The sequence below is a fragment of the Cygnus olor genome, chromosome 8, assembly GCF_009769625.2.
Source record: "Cygnus olor isolate bCygOlo1 chromosome 8, bCygOlo1.pri.v2, whole genome shotgun sequence".
NCBI lineage: Eukaryota > Metazoa > Chordata > Aves > Anseriformes > Anatidae > Cygnus > Cygnus olor.
This window is the reverse complement of record NC_049176.1, coordinates 26,915,495-26,930,329: the sequence shown is the minus strand read 5'-3', so window position 1 is coordinate 26,930,329 and position 14,835 is coordinate 26,915,495. Positions and strand designations below refer to the sequence as shown.

The window sequence follows — 14,835 nt, the reverse complement described above, 5'->3', positions numbered from 1 at the left end:
CCAAGGAAGGCAAACCTTTTCTTCCTCGAATTAGTCAGGTTGCTGCTCTGGCAGACGCAGGAACATCTGGAAAACCTGGGAGTAAACGGGACCGAGCGCAGGGCAGGAGGGGAGAAGTAGATATATTTCTTGTCTTGCTCTGGTGTCAAAATACAGGCTGCTTAATTTGACAAGTGAAGCCCAGCGAGTTCACAAGCTAGAACGTAAATAAATATCAGTGTACAACTCAGTAAATTAGTGACTTAAGAGAACATACTCTCAATTGCTAGGTAAATAGTTCTGCTCCCAGGTATAAAGCAGGCTTATTTCAGTAGGGTACCGCTGGGTTCCCGTTGCTGGCTGTAAAGCTGGCGTGTATCAGCTCCTTCACTGCGAGGCTGCTGCTGGGAGCTGTGCCACCCCTTGCAGCTACCAGGACGTCTGAACTGGGGCTGTAACAGGGGCTCTGCAGAAGTGACCATAAATAGCTCTGCTGCTGAAAACAAAATGATTCCCAAATGCAATTAGAAAAAAATATTTATTTATATTGATTGTAGTTTATATAATGTGTAACTTTCCTGTAGATATCTGAAAGGGCAGAAGCAGAGATTTATTTATTTTTTTAACCAAAAGACTAAACTACATCTAATTAAAAGTACTTGAAGCAAATTTCTTCTAGGGTTTTGGATCCCCCGGTTTCATTTGGTTGATGAAATAAAGTGAGGGCTAAGTGCACGTTATTGGAGTACCTGAAATTTTAATTTAAGCAGGTTTCTCTGGTTCAGCTGTCCATCAGGCTTGCAGACAAGAGTGCTCCACTCAGTGCTCAGCTTCATATCTGACAAACGTCTCATTTGTATGTTAATGCTGAGTTGTGATTTCCAGGGAAGGCATTCAGTGTGTTGTAAAGGGCCTTACTGGCAGATTGCAGCTAAATTGATGCTCGACTCACTAAATATTTACCCTACACATCCCACTTAATATGTCCAAAACCAGGCACACTGTGAAATCCTCAAACCTGATTCTGTGCTCGTGACAGCCAGGAAGCTGGTGGTGTCAGCGCCGAGCACAGCACAGCGCTGTGAGTCCCCCCCGGCGCCTGCCAGCACACCTCTGGCCCTCGCGGTCTGTCCACTCTGTCCACCCTGGTCCCCATACAGTGGGGCTCACGGGGCTGCTCCTGCCTCAGCACCAGGGCACGGCTGCAGCTGGCCCCCCATTTTTCCTGCTGCTTCTTCTGCAGCGCTGCCCATGGCCCACAAGGGTGGTGGGGAGGTCGGACCGGGGCTACAACTTGGGTCAGTGCGTTCCCTTTACTGCTGCAGGGCAGCACAAAGGCAGGGAGCACTCCAGGGCACAGCTGGGGCGATGTCCAGTGTGTTTTCACCTGCTCCTTGCCATGTAGTTTAGTTTAGGACAGCCAAGACAATGCATTTGTGCCCTCTCCTTTCCCCTGTCTCAGACATTTGTAATGTGCTAAAGCCAGCACGGTGGCAAGGGGGAGGTTGGAGACCTTGCAGCTCACCTGCTTGTTTTTCTCCCCAAGCCTGTTCTCCCAATGAGTTCCAGTGCAGTAACAAGACGTGCATCTCCATCATCTTTGTGTGTGACGGGGACAACGACTGCGGGGACGGCAGCGATGAACGAAAATGCTCCCCTCTGACCTGCAACCCCAACGAGTTCCAGTGCAATAACAGCGTGTGCATCCCGGAGCTGTGGGTCTGCGACAACCAGCCGGATTGTGACGATCAGTCGGACGAATCCGTAGAAAAGTGTGGCTACGATGCCAAGGCCCTCAACACCTGCGCGGCTCACGAGTTCCAGTGTGGCAACGGCGAATGCATCCACCTCAACTGGAAGTGCGATGGGGACGAGGACTGCAAGGACAAGTCCGACGAGCAGGATTGCCGTGAGTGTGTGCAGGGGCTGAGGGCCCTCCTCGGGGGGAGAGGGCAGCCAGAAGGCGCCATGGGCTGGGGTCTGAGGCAAGGCTTTGATGCGAGTTGTCTGAGCAGCAACTGTGCGTCTGACAAAGGAGTACTTGTGTCCCAAATGGCATGGCTGGGTCCCCATCTCAGCAGGGTCAGGTATACTCCAGACTCCTTTTTTGTTTTTTTCCATGCAGAGAGGGGGTGCAGGAGCTGTTCAGTGGTTCTGTGCTTCAGAGGAGATCTGTTTCGCTAGAAAGGGAGGGAGTGGAAAATGGGAAAAAATTTCAAAGCCCCCAGGCTGCACAATGGGGTCACAGCCTGGAGGTCAGAAGCCATAATGCCAAAGGGAATACATGATCAGCCGAAAAAAAATAGTCAATTTCCTGCCTCTGAAGTTAGAGTGTACTGAACAAGGCACTCAAGAGCAGTATCTCTGAAGAATCCGGTTTGAAATGCACTTTGAGCTTGGCTTGTTACAGGCACAGAGCTAATAAATAATGGATTTATTTTCAGCTGGCTTTATGCATTTAACATGGTGTTGTTGGTGTGCGTGGTATTTTGAATGTTTCATCCATTTTTAGTCACTAAACTGTTCAAGCTGGTCACTTATCTGAGGAGGGAGACAAGAAAATAAGAGCAAAATGTTTTGCTAAAATATTCATAATCACAAGATTGGAATAAAATAAAATATTTAAATAGCTGTATCTATTTAGTAGCTCTGACATTGGGCCACCTCTGGGGAGGAAGGCAGCAACCAGCTGCAGAAAGCAGACATTTTTACAAAGGTGCATAAGAAAATGTTCCCTTTTTCCAGCACCATTTTTCTATAACCAGGCCAACGCTGAGTCTGGGCAGGTGACCTCAGAGCAGCCTGTGTGGGAGAGCTCTTCAAGGAGAGGGAGGATCAGACTCTTTTCTGGGCAGAGGTAGACAGATGTGAATTTGTTGGCTTCTTTAGCAATAGGAGGAGGCAGTAAGGTACAGTGTGAACACTGCTCTTTACATGGTAGGAGAGCACCAGGGTGAGCTGTAGATAATCCTGGTGTGCCTCTAATATTGCCAAGGACTCTTTTAAAAGGGAGGCAAGAGCAGAGCAGGAGAAGCCCAGCTTATTTTGTTAGGGAGCAACTTCACCTGCTGGGTACAAGGATATCATCGCTGTCAGCCCCTTCCTATCCAAGTACGGATGGAGCAGGCAGCATGGCTTCTCTTCATCTCCAGGAAGGTGACACGGGAGCTGACGTAGCTCCTGTCGGGAGGTACCCAGGCGGTGCTCCCAGTGCCCAAAGCGCTGTCAGCACAGCCCTGGCAGACAGTGTTGCAGGGACAGTGGGTTCAGGAGGCACAGTTGGTTCCTGCATCCATTTCAGAGTGAAGTGACAGTAGGAAAGCCAGGCAGGAGCCTGTCAGGTGGAGGTGTGCACTGTTATCTGGGACAACTTGTGCTGACTTGGCGCATTCTGAGGCCTCCTGCAGAGTCCTGTCCTTGCGTCCCCTCTGAAGCAGGAGGCAGTGGCGAGGCCCTCGTTACAAACACAGGTAAGAGCTGGTGTACGGCACAGGGGGCTTCCAGCAAGGGAGCTGGTCTCTGCCCCCCAGGGTGCACTCCGTGCAGTGGTGGTGCCCTGGCAGGACGGCTGATGTCACACAGCTCAGGAGAGGGGAGGTGAGCTCCCTTCTATTTCCAAGTGGTGGAAGAGGGGAGCAGCTTCCAGATGGCACTTTCGATGGAATGTATCTAAAATGAGTTTTCAGGCCCTGTTGTTCAACTTGGAAGGAATTTTAATTCCCCAGCTTCTTTCCATGATCTGACAGACTTCAGCAAGTGCCAGCTGAGCTCAGACTGTCGAGGCCTAGGAGCACGGCTGTGACAGCAGCCCTCAGTTACAGAGCAGCTTCATCAAGCAGCACCTCCAGGTTCGCCAAGGGCAGCCTCTGTGGGGCAGAGGACACAGCTGGACATGGCCGCAGCACGGCACAGTGCTGACAACCAGTGGAAGAAAGAGGAAATGTGGCTAGAGAGGGCAGAAGTGACTTGAGACCGTTATTTCCCTGACTAGGGGACACTCAGTGCTTGAAGTTTTTGTAGTGTGCAGTGAGTCTCAGTGCGGCACAAGATGCAGCTTATCTACCCAGGAGAAATGGGCATGGGAGCTGCTTGTGCTGCCTTCAGCAGGAAGCCAGGAAACCGTGAGAGCCAAAGCCCTGTGTTTTAGTTACTGACGAGCTCCTCTGTACAGGGTTGACTGCTTTACACCTGTCTGGAAACACACAATCACCGTTCGTCTGTTGGAGTGAAGAGTGTAGGGATTGACCTTCATTATTTTTTTCCTCCCTTCCAGAAATTCTCTTTTAGATCCGTATTGCGTGGCACACGGGGAGTTGCAGCTGCCTGACACTGCTCCATCCCTGTAGCAGCAGGAATGGCACAGATACCGCTGGGCTTCCCTCGGTTAAACCTGAGGGTACCAGCACTGTGGTACCCTCTTCTCTTGCAAAAGGGGATCATATGGTTTTTGCATTGTATAGAACAGAGGGATGGGAGCTTTAAAAAACATGTCATGAGGCCACCACCAGTTATTTGTTGTAATTATTTTGGGGTGATAAATGAGTGGAGCAGGAACGAAGGGTGACAGTTGGTGAACAGGTTTTGGCAGCAAAACCAGCAAATAAATAGGAGCGAAGGAGACATTTCAGGGAAGCTGTGTGAGAATGCTGAGTGGTTATTTTTTTTCCCCAGTATGTATACTCAAAAAATACATATATGCATGTATAAAAAGAACATTAGGTTTGATTTATTAGTTTCCAAATCTGGAATGGTTATATTTTAAAATATTCTCTGCAACTCAGGTTAGGGTATCCAGGAGGGAGAATAAATAATGCTTACAACTGACAGCTAGAAAACAGATCCCTGAAGACCTGACCTCACACTTTCATGCCTCCGTCCCCCCATCTATAAAACAGGGTTGATGCATTTTGCAAATGCTGGGGTTCTCTTGAGCTTAAGTTAACTTTTGGGGGAAAAAAAGAGGGGGGGGTGGAAGACAGAAGAAACAGAGGCTCAGACTTGGAATCTGGAAAGTATCTGCTGAATTTGCACAATACAGCTTTGTGCCCAGTACTTGCAAATGAAAAGTGTGTCTGAGTGTGCCTGTTAATTTAGCACGGCTTTGGTAAATTGTTTCCTAATTGATTTACAGAGCTGAGAAGATGGCTATAAAACTTCTGTGATTCCATAATAAAATAATAAAATAAACCCCCCAAAATAGCAGAGCAGTTTTCTGAACATGTTGTGCGGATGAACAGCACAGCTCATATCTGTCTTTGGGATGTTGCCCATGGTGCTCAGCTGGGTTTGTGTCCCAGCTTCAGGATAACGAGGTTCCTGGCCCTCTCACCTCAAACTTACATTCTCCAGGCCAGGTATAGACATAGCATTCTCCCTTCTTCTGTTGAAAAATGCACCAAAAGATAGAAATGCTGTATATTCATTTTAATATCTTTGTGATCAGTAAGAGCTGTCACTGTATCTGCTCTTTTTGGGTGTTGATTAAGAGGCTCAAGGGCCATTTCTCAAAGGTCTGAACTTCCACAGCCCTGCTGGAATGAGAAACGAGCCTTAAAGCCAAGCCTGTTTTCCAGTCTTGAAGCAAGAGCTTTGTGCAAAAATGTTCAAAAGTCGCACATCTGTGTTTTGCAGTCCCTTTAGCAACTGAGCTGGGACTGTGCAGTCATTTTTCTCTGTCTTGTGGTGTTAGTGCATCGTTATATTTGCAGTTTCTGCAAAGTTCTTAATTTGTTGTAGAATTAGAAACCTTTCTATTCTTAGCATCTAGCTGTAACTGCTTTCTAGAAGAGCTTTGAGGACAATTAGTAGGATTTATAACAGCTGCCTTCCAAATCTGTAGCCACGTGTTGCAGGTGTACTTGATAAACTGGAGACCTGCTCCATGATCCAGGAAAGACAAGGCCCCCATTGGCTTTAATTACTTGTAGCATGTCTGTGGGGAGTTAAAACCTACAGTCAGAAATGGAGGACCATCCCATCCTGTCTTCACATGTAGAAGTTGCTCCAGAAAGGGTGAAGTAAACTGGTTTTCATGTTGGAAGATGAAGAAAATAAGAAATTGTGGTAAGGGAATTTTAGGTAAGACAGCAGGAAAAGCTTTGCAACGGCTGAGGTTTAGTTTGGAAGAGGTTGGGATTGTGTATGGGGAAGGTGGTCTCTCAGGCAAGTGGTCGCGCACTGCAGGAACAGTTCAAACAGCAGTGCCTCTGCCTCCCTGCAGGAGCACTCAGTGCCACTTCTAGGTCTGTGGTCTGTGCTTCTCCCAGACCACAGCTTTGTTTCCTCCTCTCCTTCATTGTTCTCCATTTTGAGCAACAGCTCCCAAACGCTTGGAGCTGCTGTCCCAGATGTCCCACTGAGGTTTCCCATTTCTGCGTTTGGGTTTATTAGCTGAAATGTGGTGACACAGCTGGTCCCATAATTGTGCTTACTGCTTGGGATTTTTTTCTTGCTTTGCAGCTTTTTATGAATATATTCCATATGGCTTTCCTCTCCAAGGAGCAGTGCTAGTTCCTAACCTTTCTCCTGTGAATAGTGTGTATTTCTAAGGCAGGATTTCCCCCTTCCCCCACCAACCCTGCAGTTGCTGCTCTCCCCGTCTCATGCCCTTCAATGCCTGTAGATGCACAAGAGCTCAGTCCCGTGCAGCAGTTGTGAATCTAGATCCTGCACCCTATGGATGCTACCACCAACAATGCTGAGCCTTTGTGCATACCAATACTTGCGGTACTGACGTCAGCCCTCTGCATGTCCATGGCTCTTTGGGGTTAGCTGAAAGTAGTAGTTTTTGTATTAGAACCAGTTTGTCAAATTGTCGAGGGAAGTGTGCCATGTAGCGCTCGCCTCCTGTGTAGTACCCTCAGTGCTGACCTCCTCCAGCTAGTCAGAGGCAGTGATTTTCTGTCATATGGCACCAGGCTGCAATCAGCAAGATGGAAAGGTTAGAATCAAGAGCTCTCCGGGGTGTGCTGCCTTAATAGGATTTTTAAGAAAACATCTGGAAGACAGTCTCCGTAGAAATAAGCCATGTAACATGTCCCAGGAACGAGGAGCCTGTTTTCACCAGTGAGCTACAGGCTGCAGCCCTTCGCTGGCCAGCCACTGCCTGCACCCTTGTCACTGCAAGTCAGATCCCATCTAGGAAGGTTTAGTGTAACCCTGAGGAGGGAAACATAACTGCTTTTAGCATGATCAGTGCAGCAGCCTGATTTATTTTTTCCCCAACTTTGCTGTTCATCACATCTGTTTTGAGTCTGTAATAATCTAAATAGGGCAAGTGAGCTTCAGGCTTGAAGTCTGGCCTGACCCTGTGGAGATGTTTTCGGCCTGTAACCCCAAGAAACACCAAGCCACAGGGCAGCAGAGCTTTTCTGCCTTCCAGTGGTCTGTGGTTAGCTCATGGGCGTTCAGTAACCCAAGTGATTGTGTCTGTGTTGCTAGCTTCATCCCTGGTGTGATCACATTGGCTTTAGCAGAGACAATGTACATGTATCTTGCCCATGACCTTAGGCTGAACATGTTTCAAAACATAGCTTAAACACAATTTTTTGGAAGGCAGAACTAAGGAGCAGTTGCCTTTGCATACCGAGTGCCGCTCTGCGCTGCTGTTTGAAATGCAGCCTGGCCTCTCGCAAGGGCTGAAGGGTCCAGAAAAGCTTCAGTGTTGGAAGTTTAGCTGCCCACTTGCTTTCTTATGTCTCACCTGAGAAGCTTCACTGTCTGCACTGATTCTGTTTTGACTGGGTCTGCTCGTGTGGGTTTTGGGGCTCTTCTTCACAAGGATGTAGAATCTGATTTGGGATGTCGGGGGGCACAGGAGGGCAGTGGCTGAGGTAGCTGCTGCCTCTCCTGCTTAGTGGAAGCAGCTGCTGCTCTGTGCCATTTGCTGAAGGAGGGTGCGAACTCCACTAGTGTCAGGTGAAAAGTGCCACACAAAAGCTCCCAGTTCTGCGTGGCTAACACTTAGATGTGTTGTTTTAAAGCTCTGGTGACCTGCCAGCCGGATGAATTCCAGTGTGGGGATGGGACCTGCATCCACGGAGCAAAGCAGTGTGACAAGGTGCACGACTGTCCTGACAACAGTGACGAGGCAGGCTGCGTCCAAGGTACGTACAAACAGCGCTGCGCTCCTCGTGCTCGGTTGTGTAAGCCTGTGAGAGCTCCATGGCCGCTGCAAAGGGAGGAGGAGGCCTGTGTTGCTCCTTTGTGCCATGGTGGGCTGCTTCCTGCGGAGAGGTTTAAGCCGTTCTGGCAGCGGGGTTGCTTGGGAGAGATGATTGTGCTGACCAGGCAGACTGCACGTCTTGAAAAGTTCCTTGCATCATACTCGAGCTTAATGTTCATTTGCTTAATCCCATCCCATTTCTGCTAATGACACCCTCTTGAAGCTCTGTGTCAGGCTTTTTGTTGTCATGAGCCTCATCTAACTTAGTTACTTTCCTCTCTTGCCCGACATGACAGAGTCAGCATGTGAAAGTCCCAGCAAGTTTCAGTGTAAGAGTGGAGAGTGCATTGACGGAGGCAAAGTGTGCGATTCACATAGAGACTGCAGGGACTGGTCTGACGAGCCTCTGAAAGAATGTGGTACAGTACTTGCCTTCTACGTGTTGCTCCTGTTGTAACTGCTTCCCCTCTCCTCCATCTGGTGCTCACAGCTTTGAGTGTAACCACATGTAGCTGCTAATTCTATTTCTCACTCTGCTTCTCTTTCCTTGCCTTTATTCTCTCTTCACCCTTCACATGAATATAATTAGTAGCCTAGTCTGATCATCTGCCAGTGTGAACTGTGCCCTTCTCAGTTCAGTTTTTATTCTTTGGAGGGATGTTTGAGCTGAGCACAGGACTTCCCAGACACTAGTGTCCTCCACAGCACAGACCAGTTTATTTAGCCTCACTGCTAAAATTACCTGTGAATTCCTGTAACATGAGCAGAACATCATAAAGACTTAGCTTTGGTAACATGCTCTGAAGGTGACAAAACAGTGAGAGGCAGCAACCACTAAGATAAGACTTCAGCCATTTCTGGGTTTTGTGTGTTGTTGCTGCTTGCTGGAGAAATGGCAGCAGGTTTCTGTCCGCAGCATCCTGCGGGCTGTGGGCTACCGAGATCAGCCAAGCCATGAGAGCCCAGTCTGCTTCTGGGCAGGCAGGCAGCAGAATGGAAAGCCACAGGCCAGAGGGCTGAGCCTCTCTCACCCTTCTCCCTGGACATTGCAGGCATCAGTCCCAGCCTAGAGCATCACTAAAACACCCTTGTTTTTCCCTCGTGCAGAAAGCCTTGGACAGGCTGCTGGGCTGTCCCTCACCACGACATCATGGAGCACCAGTAGTATGGAGCTCAGTGCCTGCAGCTTAAATATCTCGCATTCACGGGGAGCTGTCGGTCTCTCCTCTGTGTCAGACAAAAAGTGTGCGCGAGCTCCCAGTAAGGATGCTCTTACCTTGTGCTTTCAGTACATCCTTGCTTTCTTCTGCACTAATCCACATCTCCCTGTCTTTCTGAGTGGGTGTTGCAACTTGTCTGTCTGCAGAGGTCTCACAACAGGGCCAGCAGCCCAGTTTGTCTCAGGAGACTGGGCAGCAGCACAGCTGGGCTTGGTGCTCAACCTTAACGGTGGTGCCATGGCTGACTGCAGTTAGTGTCACGTGAGCTAGGAAGCTGAGCAGAGAATAATCTCCAAAGGAAACACGTTTCTTTAAGATTGCAGAACGATGTGGATTGCTGTGAATGTAACACCCAACCCCAGGTAATCCACGCAGCAGCCCAGGAGATGCAGGGCATGCAGGCTCAGTGTGTCTGTCTAGTTATGTGTGACACCCTGCAGTGCCCTCCAAGATCCCCCAGATCCCGCTGCAGAACACCATGTGTCTTATTTTAGGCAGGTGGTGAATATGTTGCCAATGTTTGAGTAATAGGGAGCAGCTGTCCAGCAGAAGGGCAGCAGGCTGGCATCTTTGACTGGTTCCTTCTCAGCTCCTGTTGAGAAGTACAGCAAGTGAACCAATGCTTGATTTAAAGACTCTAAATCCATTCCACAAAGCACCTCTGAAACCAGGGGAATCATCTCATTGAGGGTTTGCTTGTTAGTTAGTTAGTTGAATTGTTTTTGTTGTATTTCGCAGAAAGCGGTTGTGCATGTTTATGATCCAATTTGCTAGAGGCCTTTGCAAGTACAGGAATAGGTGATACCCATTAATAAACATCATTGAGCAGTGATAACACATAATGTGACTCTGTGGACACCTTCTTGGAGCCTAGTGAACTTGCTCTGTTAATAATTTATTGATATCAGTGTGTGTGTTCGTCTTTGATAGGAAGGTGAAGGCATCCCAGAGCTGAGCTGGGCTTCCTTTTGGCATATTTTCCAGGTCTTACTGACTTAATTGGCTTGTGGTTGTTTTCATTTTCTTCCAAGAGCACTGGTTTAATGGCTCAGCTGTGCTACTCACCTGCAGTGTGCAAGAAAGCAAGAAGTAAAAGCTAAATTAAAAATTTGCCTTTAAATCGTGTTAAGGATTGAAGTAAATCAGTTTTGCTTGTTCCACTGAGCCCACTGTCCCTGAAATCCCACAGCTTCTGTTCAGCAGTCTCACTTAGGGAGAGGACTTTCTCTTCACCTTTCTCATAGGTTAATTACAACAAGAAATGTTGTTTCTGATAGGAAATCAGCATTCTTGAACCTCATTCAGTTCTAGTTAAAAGGATACGTTTAGTCTGTTTTTCATTTCAGCTCTGGAAAACAGGATCAGAGAGGTGGCCTCGGATTAGAGAGGGGCCCAGGAGAGGAGGGGGCTGTTGCTTCATAAATTGCACACTTGGGCTGATGCAGGCTGCCAGCAAAGACTGTCATGTGGGAGGTCCTTGTGGGAGGACTGTATCTCAGTGCTAATGGAGCATCTCTGACAGACTGAACATCGGTGCTTTCTGGAATTGTCACACAGATCATTCCTTGGAGCTAGAGGGGAAAATAGTACAGTATTTTGAAATAGCTGGCCCCTGGGAGATGAGACTCCCCCAGCATGAATTATTAAAGCTCAAAGAGAGCTTTCAGAAAAGTCAACATTAACCAGTGCATGGGGAAGGAGGAGTCTCCTGGAGAGCACCCTTAGGTCCCTTGGAAGTTCCTCACGCCTGGTAGAATATGCTCAAAGCAGCAGCTCTCTGATGGGATGAGATGCAGAGATGCAAACGCTGTATCCCCAGGGCTCCCTGTTCATTTGCCACGAGCTTTCAGTCCAAATGATCCTAACAGTGTTGGTTTGGAATAATAAAGAGCAAGGAAGAGATACGGTGATGGCTTCCTATCTGTGAAGTCACTCGTATGCTCTGTGTGGCCAGCTCCTGGCTACCAAACGGTGATAGCTATGGGAAGATTTCTGAGGACATTGACCACCCTTAACTTCATTCAGTCTTATGACTAAAACGCCTCCTTTATCATGGATAATCTGTATACCTCTTCCAGGTATTAATGAATGCTCTATGAACAACGGTGGTTGCTCACACATATGCAAAGACTTGAAGATTGGTTATGAATGTGAATGCCCGCCCGGATACAAGCTTCTGGATAAAAAAACGTGCGGAGGTAATTTACATGCAAACAGCAGTCCCTTGTGTTTCACCATACAGAGACGTGATTATATTCACTTCAGCATTGCTCCATCACAGATGGTTTGATTTCAAGTTATTGATGGGTTTCAAACACTCCTTTCAGACATAGATGAATGTGAGAATCCAGACGCTTGTAGCCAGATCTGCATTAATTACAAGGGGGACTACAAATGTGAGTGCTACGAGGGATATGAGATGGACACCCTGTCCAAGAACTGCAAAGCTGTAGGTAAGACAACCCCACAGGCACTTAAACTCTGATTGCTCAACATCACAACTCTGATAAGAAAACATGCTTGCAGGGCTGAGGCTGGAGGAACAGAGACAAAAGGAAACTAGCAAGCAAAGACATTCATTTCGAGCAGCGCAGAACTGCTGCAGCGATAGCAGATGCGTCTCTAGGCAAGAACTACTGATCATTCAGATCGGAATATTTTAACGGTGTGTAGAGCAAGATTACAGTCACTAGTTGGCTGTTTGAAGCTAAAACTAGAAAAGAAAGTCTCTTGGCAGGTTTTATTAAAAACAGTGCAGCAAAACATTTACTGGTAATAGTATTAGAAGGAAGATGACAACCCAATTAAAAGATGGTAGGTTAGCCACCTCTCCACCCTCCCAGCCTCATATGCAAATACCAACACGAACACCAGCAGTTTACTTGAGCTCATTGCAGAAATGAATGTATTTGTCAGAGGGATAGAAAGTTGAATTGTGCGAGAACAGAGCGTTAGCCATGCTGAGGGTTCCATTAATGGAAATGGTGGGTCTCCTGGGGAAGGATGAATTACCTGTAATAGAAGATTGCCTGCCTAGTGTTATCCTGCATGTTCATGTAGCTTTTTTCCCCAGGTTCTATAAGATATGTACAGTGTCCTGCTGTCCTCAGAAAGTCTGTTAGTCTCACACCTGCAGTGGATTAGAACTTACCAAATCCTGAGACACTAGTCTACTTGTTGGTCAGAAAATGTCTTTGCACCTGAGAGTCTGTGCTCGGAGCCCTGTAATGCCATGTAGAGCTAGAACCTTGTCCTAACTCCTCCCCTCCAGTGCCATGTTCCTCAGTTCCTTTTTGCCTTTCCCAGTGGAAGGATGCTCTTCCCTAGGTTCTTCTATTGGCTGTTGTTGGAGACAGACTAGTCTAAAGGTCGTTCAGAGTCTCCCATCCTGTCCCTTCCTTAAACAGGCAGGTGTACAACCAGCAAACTGAAGCTTTAACTTTTTGATTTGCAGTCTATTTTAGTGGCACTTAGGAACACAGAGAATCACATGCTGTACTACTTGCAGATGGCAAGAATATGCACCTCTTTGTCTGAACCTACACATGTAGGTGTCTGCCTCCTAGCATCAGAAATTGGCTCCCTGGAGCCCACTCTGAATAGCCAAGGAGGCTGAGGTGCTGCCTGCAAGTTCTGCATTTACATTATGGTCTAAAACGTCTTCCTGGTACTGAGTCCTGGCTTTGCTGGATTCAAAGTGGCTCTGTCATGCCTTGAGTCTGGCTGCCTCCCTTCCCTCCAGCCAGCCCAGAGGACTGTCTCTTCCTTGTCCTGCCCATGAATCACCAAAATCTGGCCCTTGTATTTATAATCTAAAATGTAGAATTGAAGGTAAGGACGTTCCCTAAAGTTTTGCTTGTGTCTTAGCAGAATGGGCAGACTAAGAGCTGCTGTACATCTGGTGACCACAGAGGTGCTGTCGCCATCCATGTCTCCAAGATTCATTAGAAGGTTGGAAAAGACGTCGAAGATCACCTAGTCCAACTGTCCCCCTATGCGTTACATGTTAACACAGAGTGTTAACAGAGTGTCTCTGGAAGCCATTTACACTTGTTTCTGGTGTGCTGCAAAGCTTTCTCACAAAGCAGATCAGTGACTGGCCGGTCTTCACTTTGTTGTTGTATCAGGAATGAAAGAATCCAGCTGCTAAAATGACAAATGCACTTATTTCTGTGGTAGGCAAGAGTCCATACCTGATCTTCACCAACCGCCATGAGGTCCGTAAGATAGACCTGGTGAAAAGGGACTATTCTCGCATCATTCCCATGCTGAAAAACGTTGTGGCACTGGATGTGGAAGTGGCAACAAACAGAATATATTGGTGTGATTTGTTCTACCGAAAAATCTACAGGTAAGGGGCAAGAGGGAATGTGTGTTTTGGCACCTTTGTAAAGCTATGATTCAGTTTGTACCAAGTAAGGACGATCTGTAGAAAACAATGCAGGATCCAGTGAACACAGTGAACCCAAGGGCTTTTATTCCCTTATTGGCTTACGTGTTGTGGCCCAGACTTTGCAAGCTTTTCAGGAATTGACAAAGAAATCAGGGGCTTGTGCAGTTACTTGGTTTGATAATGTAGGAAGGCTTTTCGTCAATAATAGATCCTGCTGCATTTGTGCAATTACACGGAGACTCCTGTTTACTGAATCACAATATTGCTAAGTGGTGCTGTGTGAGGCTGCTGCTGTGCTGTGTGCTTGCTGTATGTGAAACGTCAAAGGATTTAGCAGCTGAAAATGCAAAGGAGGCAAATGGTGGAAGCGAGGAAGTAGCAGCATGGATGCTGGTTGACCGCTGTAGTCTCTGGTAGATTTAAATTCACAGCACTTGACCACAGACCGTATTTCACATTCTGTAGTTTTTGTTCCCCTTCCTTTCTCAGCTGTTTTTATGCATCCATCACAGTGTTATGTACCAGGGCTTGTAAGTGTGCCTAATCAAAAACGCACTTAATTTATGCTCTGAAAATTCCCCATGTATATTCTGATTTGCATAGCTATTGCACCCTATTGCAACTCCTACAGCGATTTGTTTTGGATTTTAGCTAATGATCAGGCAAAGGTTGATTGGTTTCAGAGCATGGGAGCCAAGCCAGGGTTTTTGCAGGCTGTGCTAGCTCCCATGCCACTGGCAGGGAAATTTGCCTAGGGTGTGCTGATTATTAACACTCCAGCAGTTAGGCAGGTACCCCGAGCAGCCCTGTGTAGCACTGAAAATGGGGAGATGGTTCGGAAGAAAGCAGGCTGCTTTCACTGTGTCTGACACTGCAGGCACTGGCAGGGTGGGTAAGGGCTTCATATCCATCCAGAGAATTTGAGACACTGCTCCGTCTGCAGCTCTCTGACAGTGAATGCCCTGGGGCTGAGGGCTGAACAGCGTTCATACCCTAAATATGGCTGTACCAAGCCTGCTTCCTTTTCCAAACAGCAGAATTTTTCTCTTTCTCACTCCTGCTTGCATTAGCTTTGCTGT

At 47.5% G+C, this 14,835-nt stretch overlaps 1 protein-coding gene across 2 annotated transcripts in view; it reads left to right on the top strand.

The window, feature by feature from the left end:
* The window catches only part of LRP8 (LDL receptor related protein 8), a 171,163-nt gene that overhangs the window by 145,179 nt on the left and 11,149 nt on the right, over positions 1–14,835 (top strand). Inside the window, exons 5-10 of one of the 2 annotated variants that reach the window (XM_040565447.1) lie at positions 1,526–1,888; positions 7,962–8,084; positions 8,440–8,562; positions 11,442–11,561; positions 11,691–11,816; positions 13,543–13,714. In XM_040565447.1, the coding sequence (XP_040421381.1) occupies positions 1,526–1,888; positions 7,962–8,084; positions 8,440–8,562; positions 11,442–11,561; positions 11,691–11,816; positions 13,543–13,714 (1,027 nt within the window). The remainder of the gene's footprint in view (positions 1–1,525; positions 1,889–7,961; positions 8,085–8,439; positions 8,563–11,441; positions 11,562–11,690; positions 11,817–13,542; positions 13,715–14,835) is intronic. The other variant, XM_040565448.1, reaches the window with a different exon arrangement.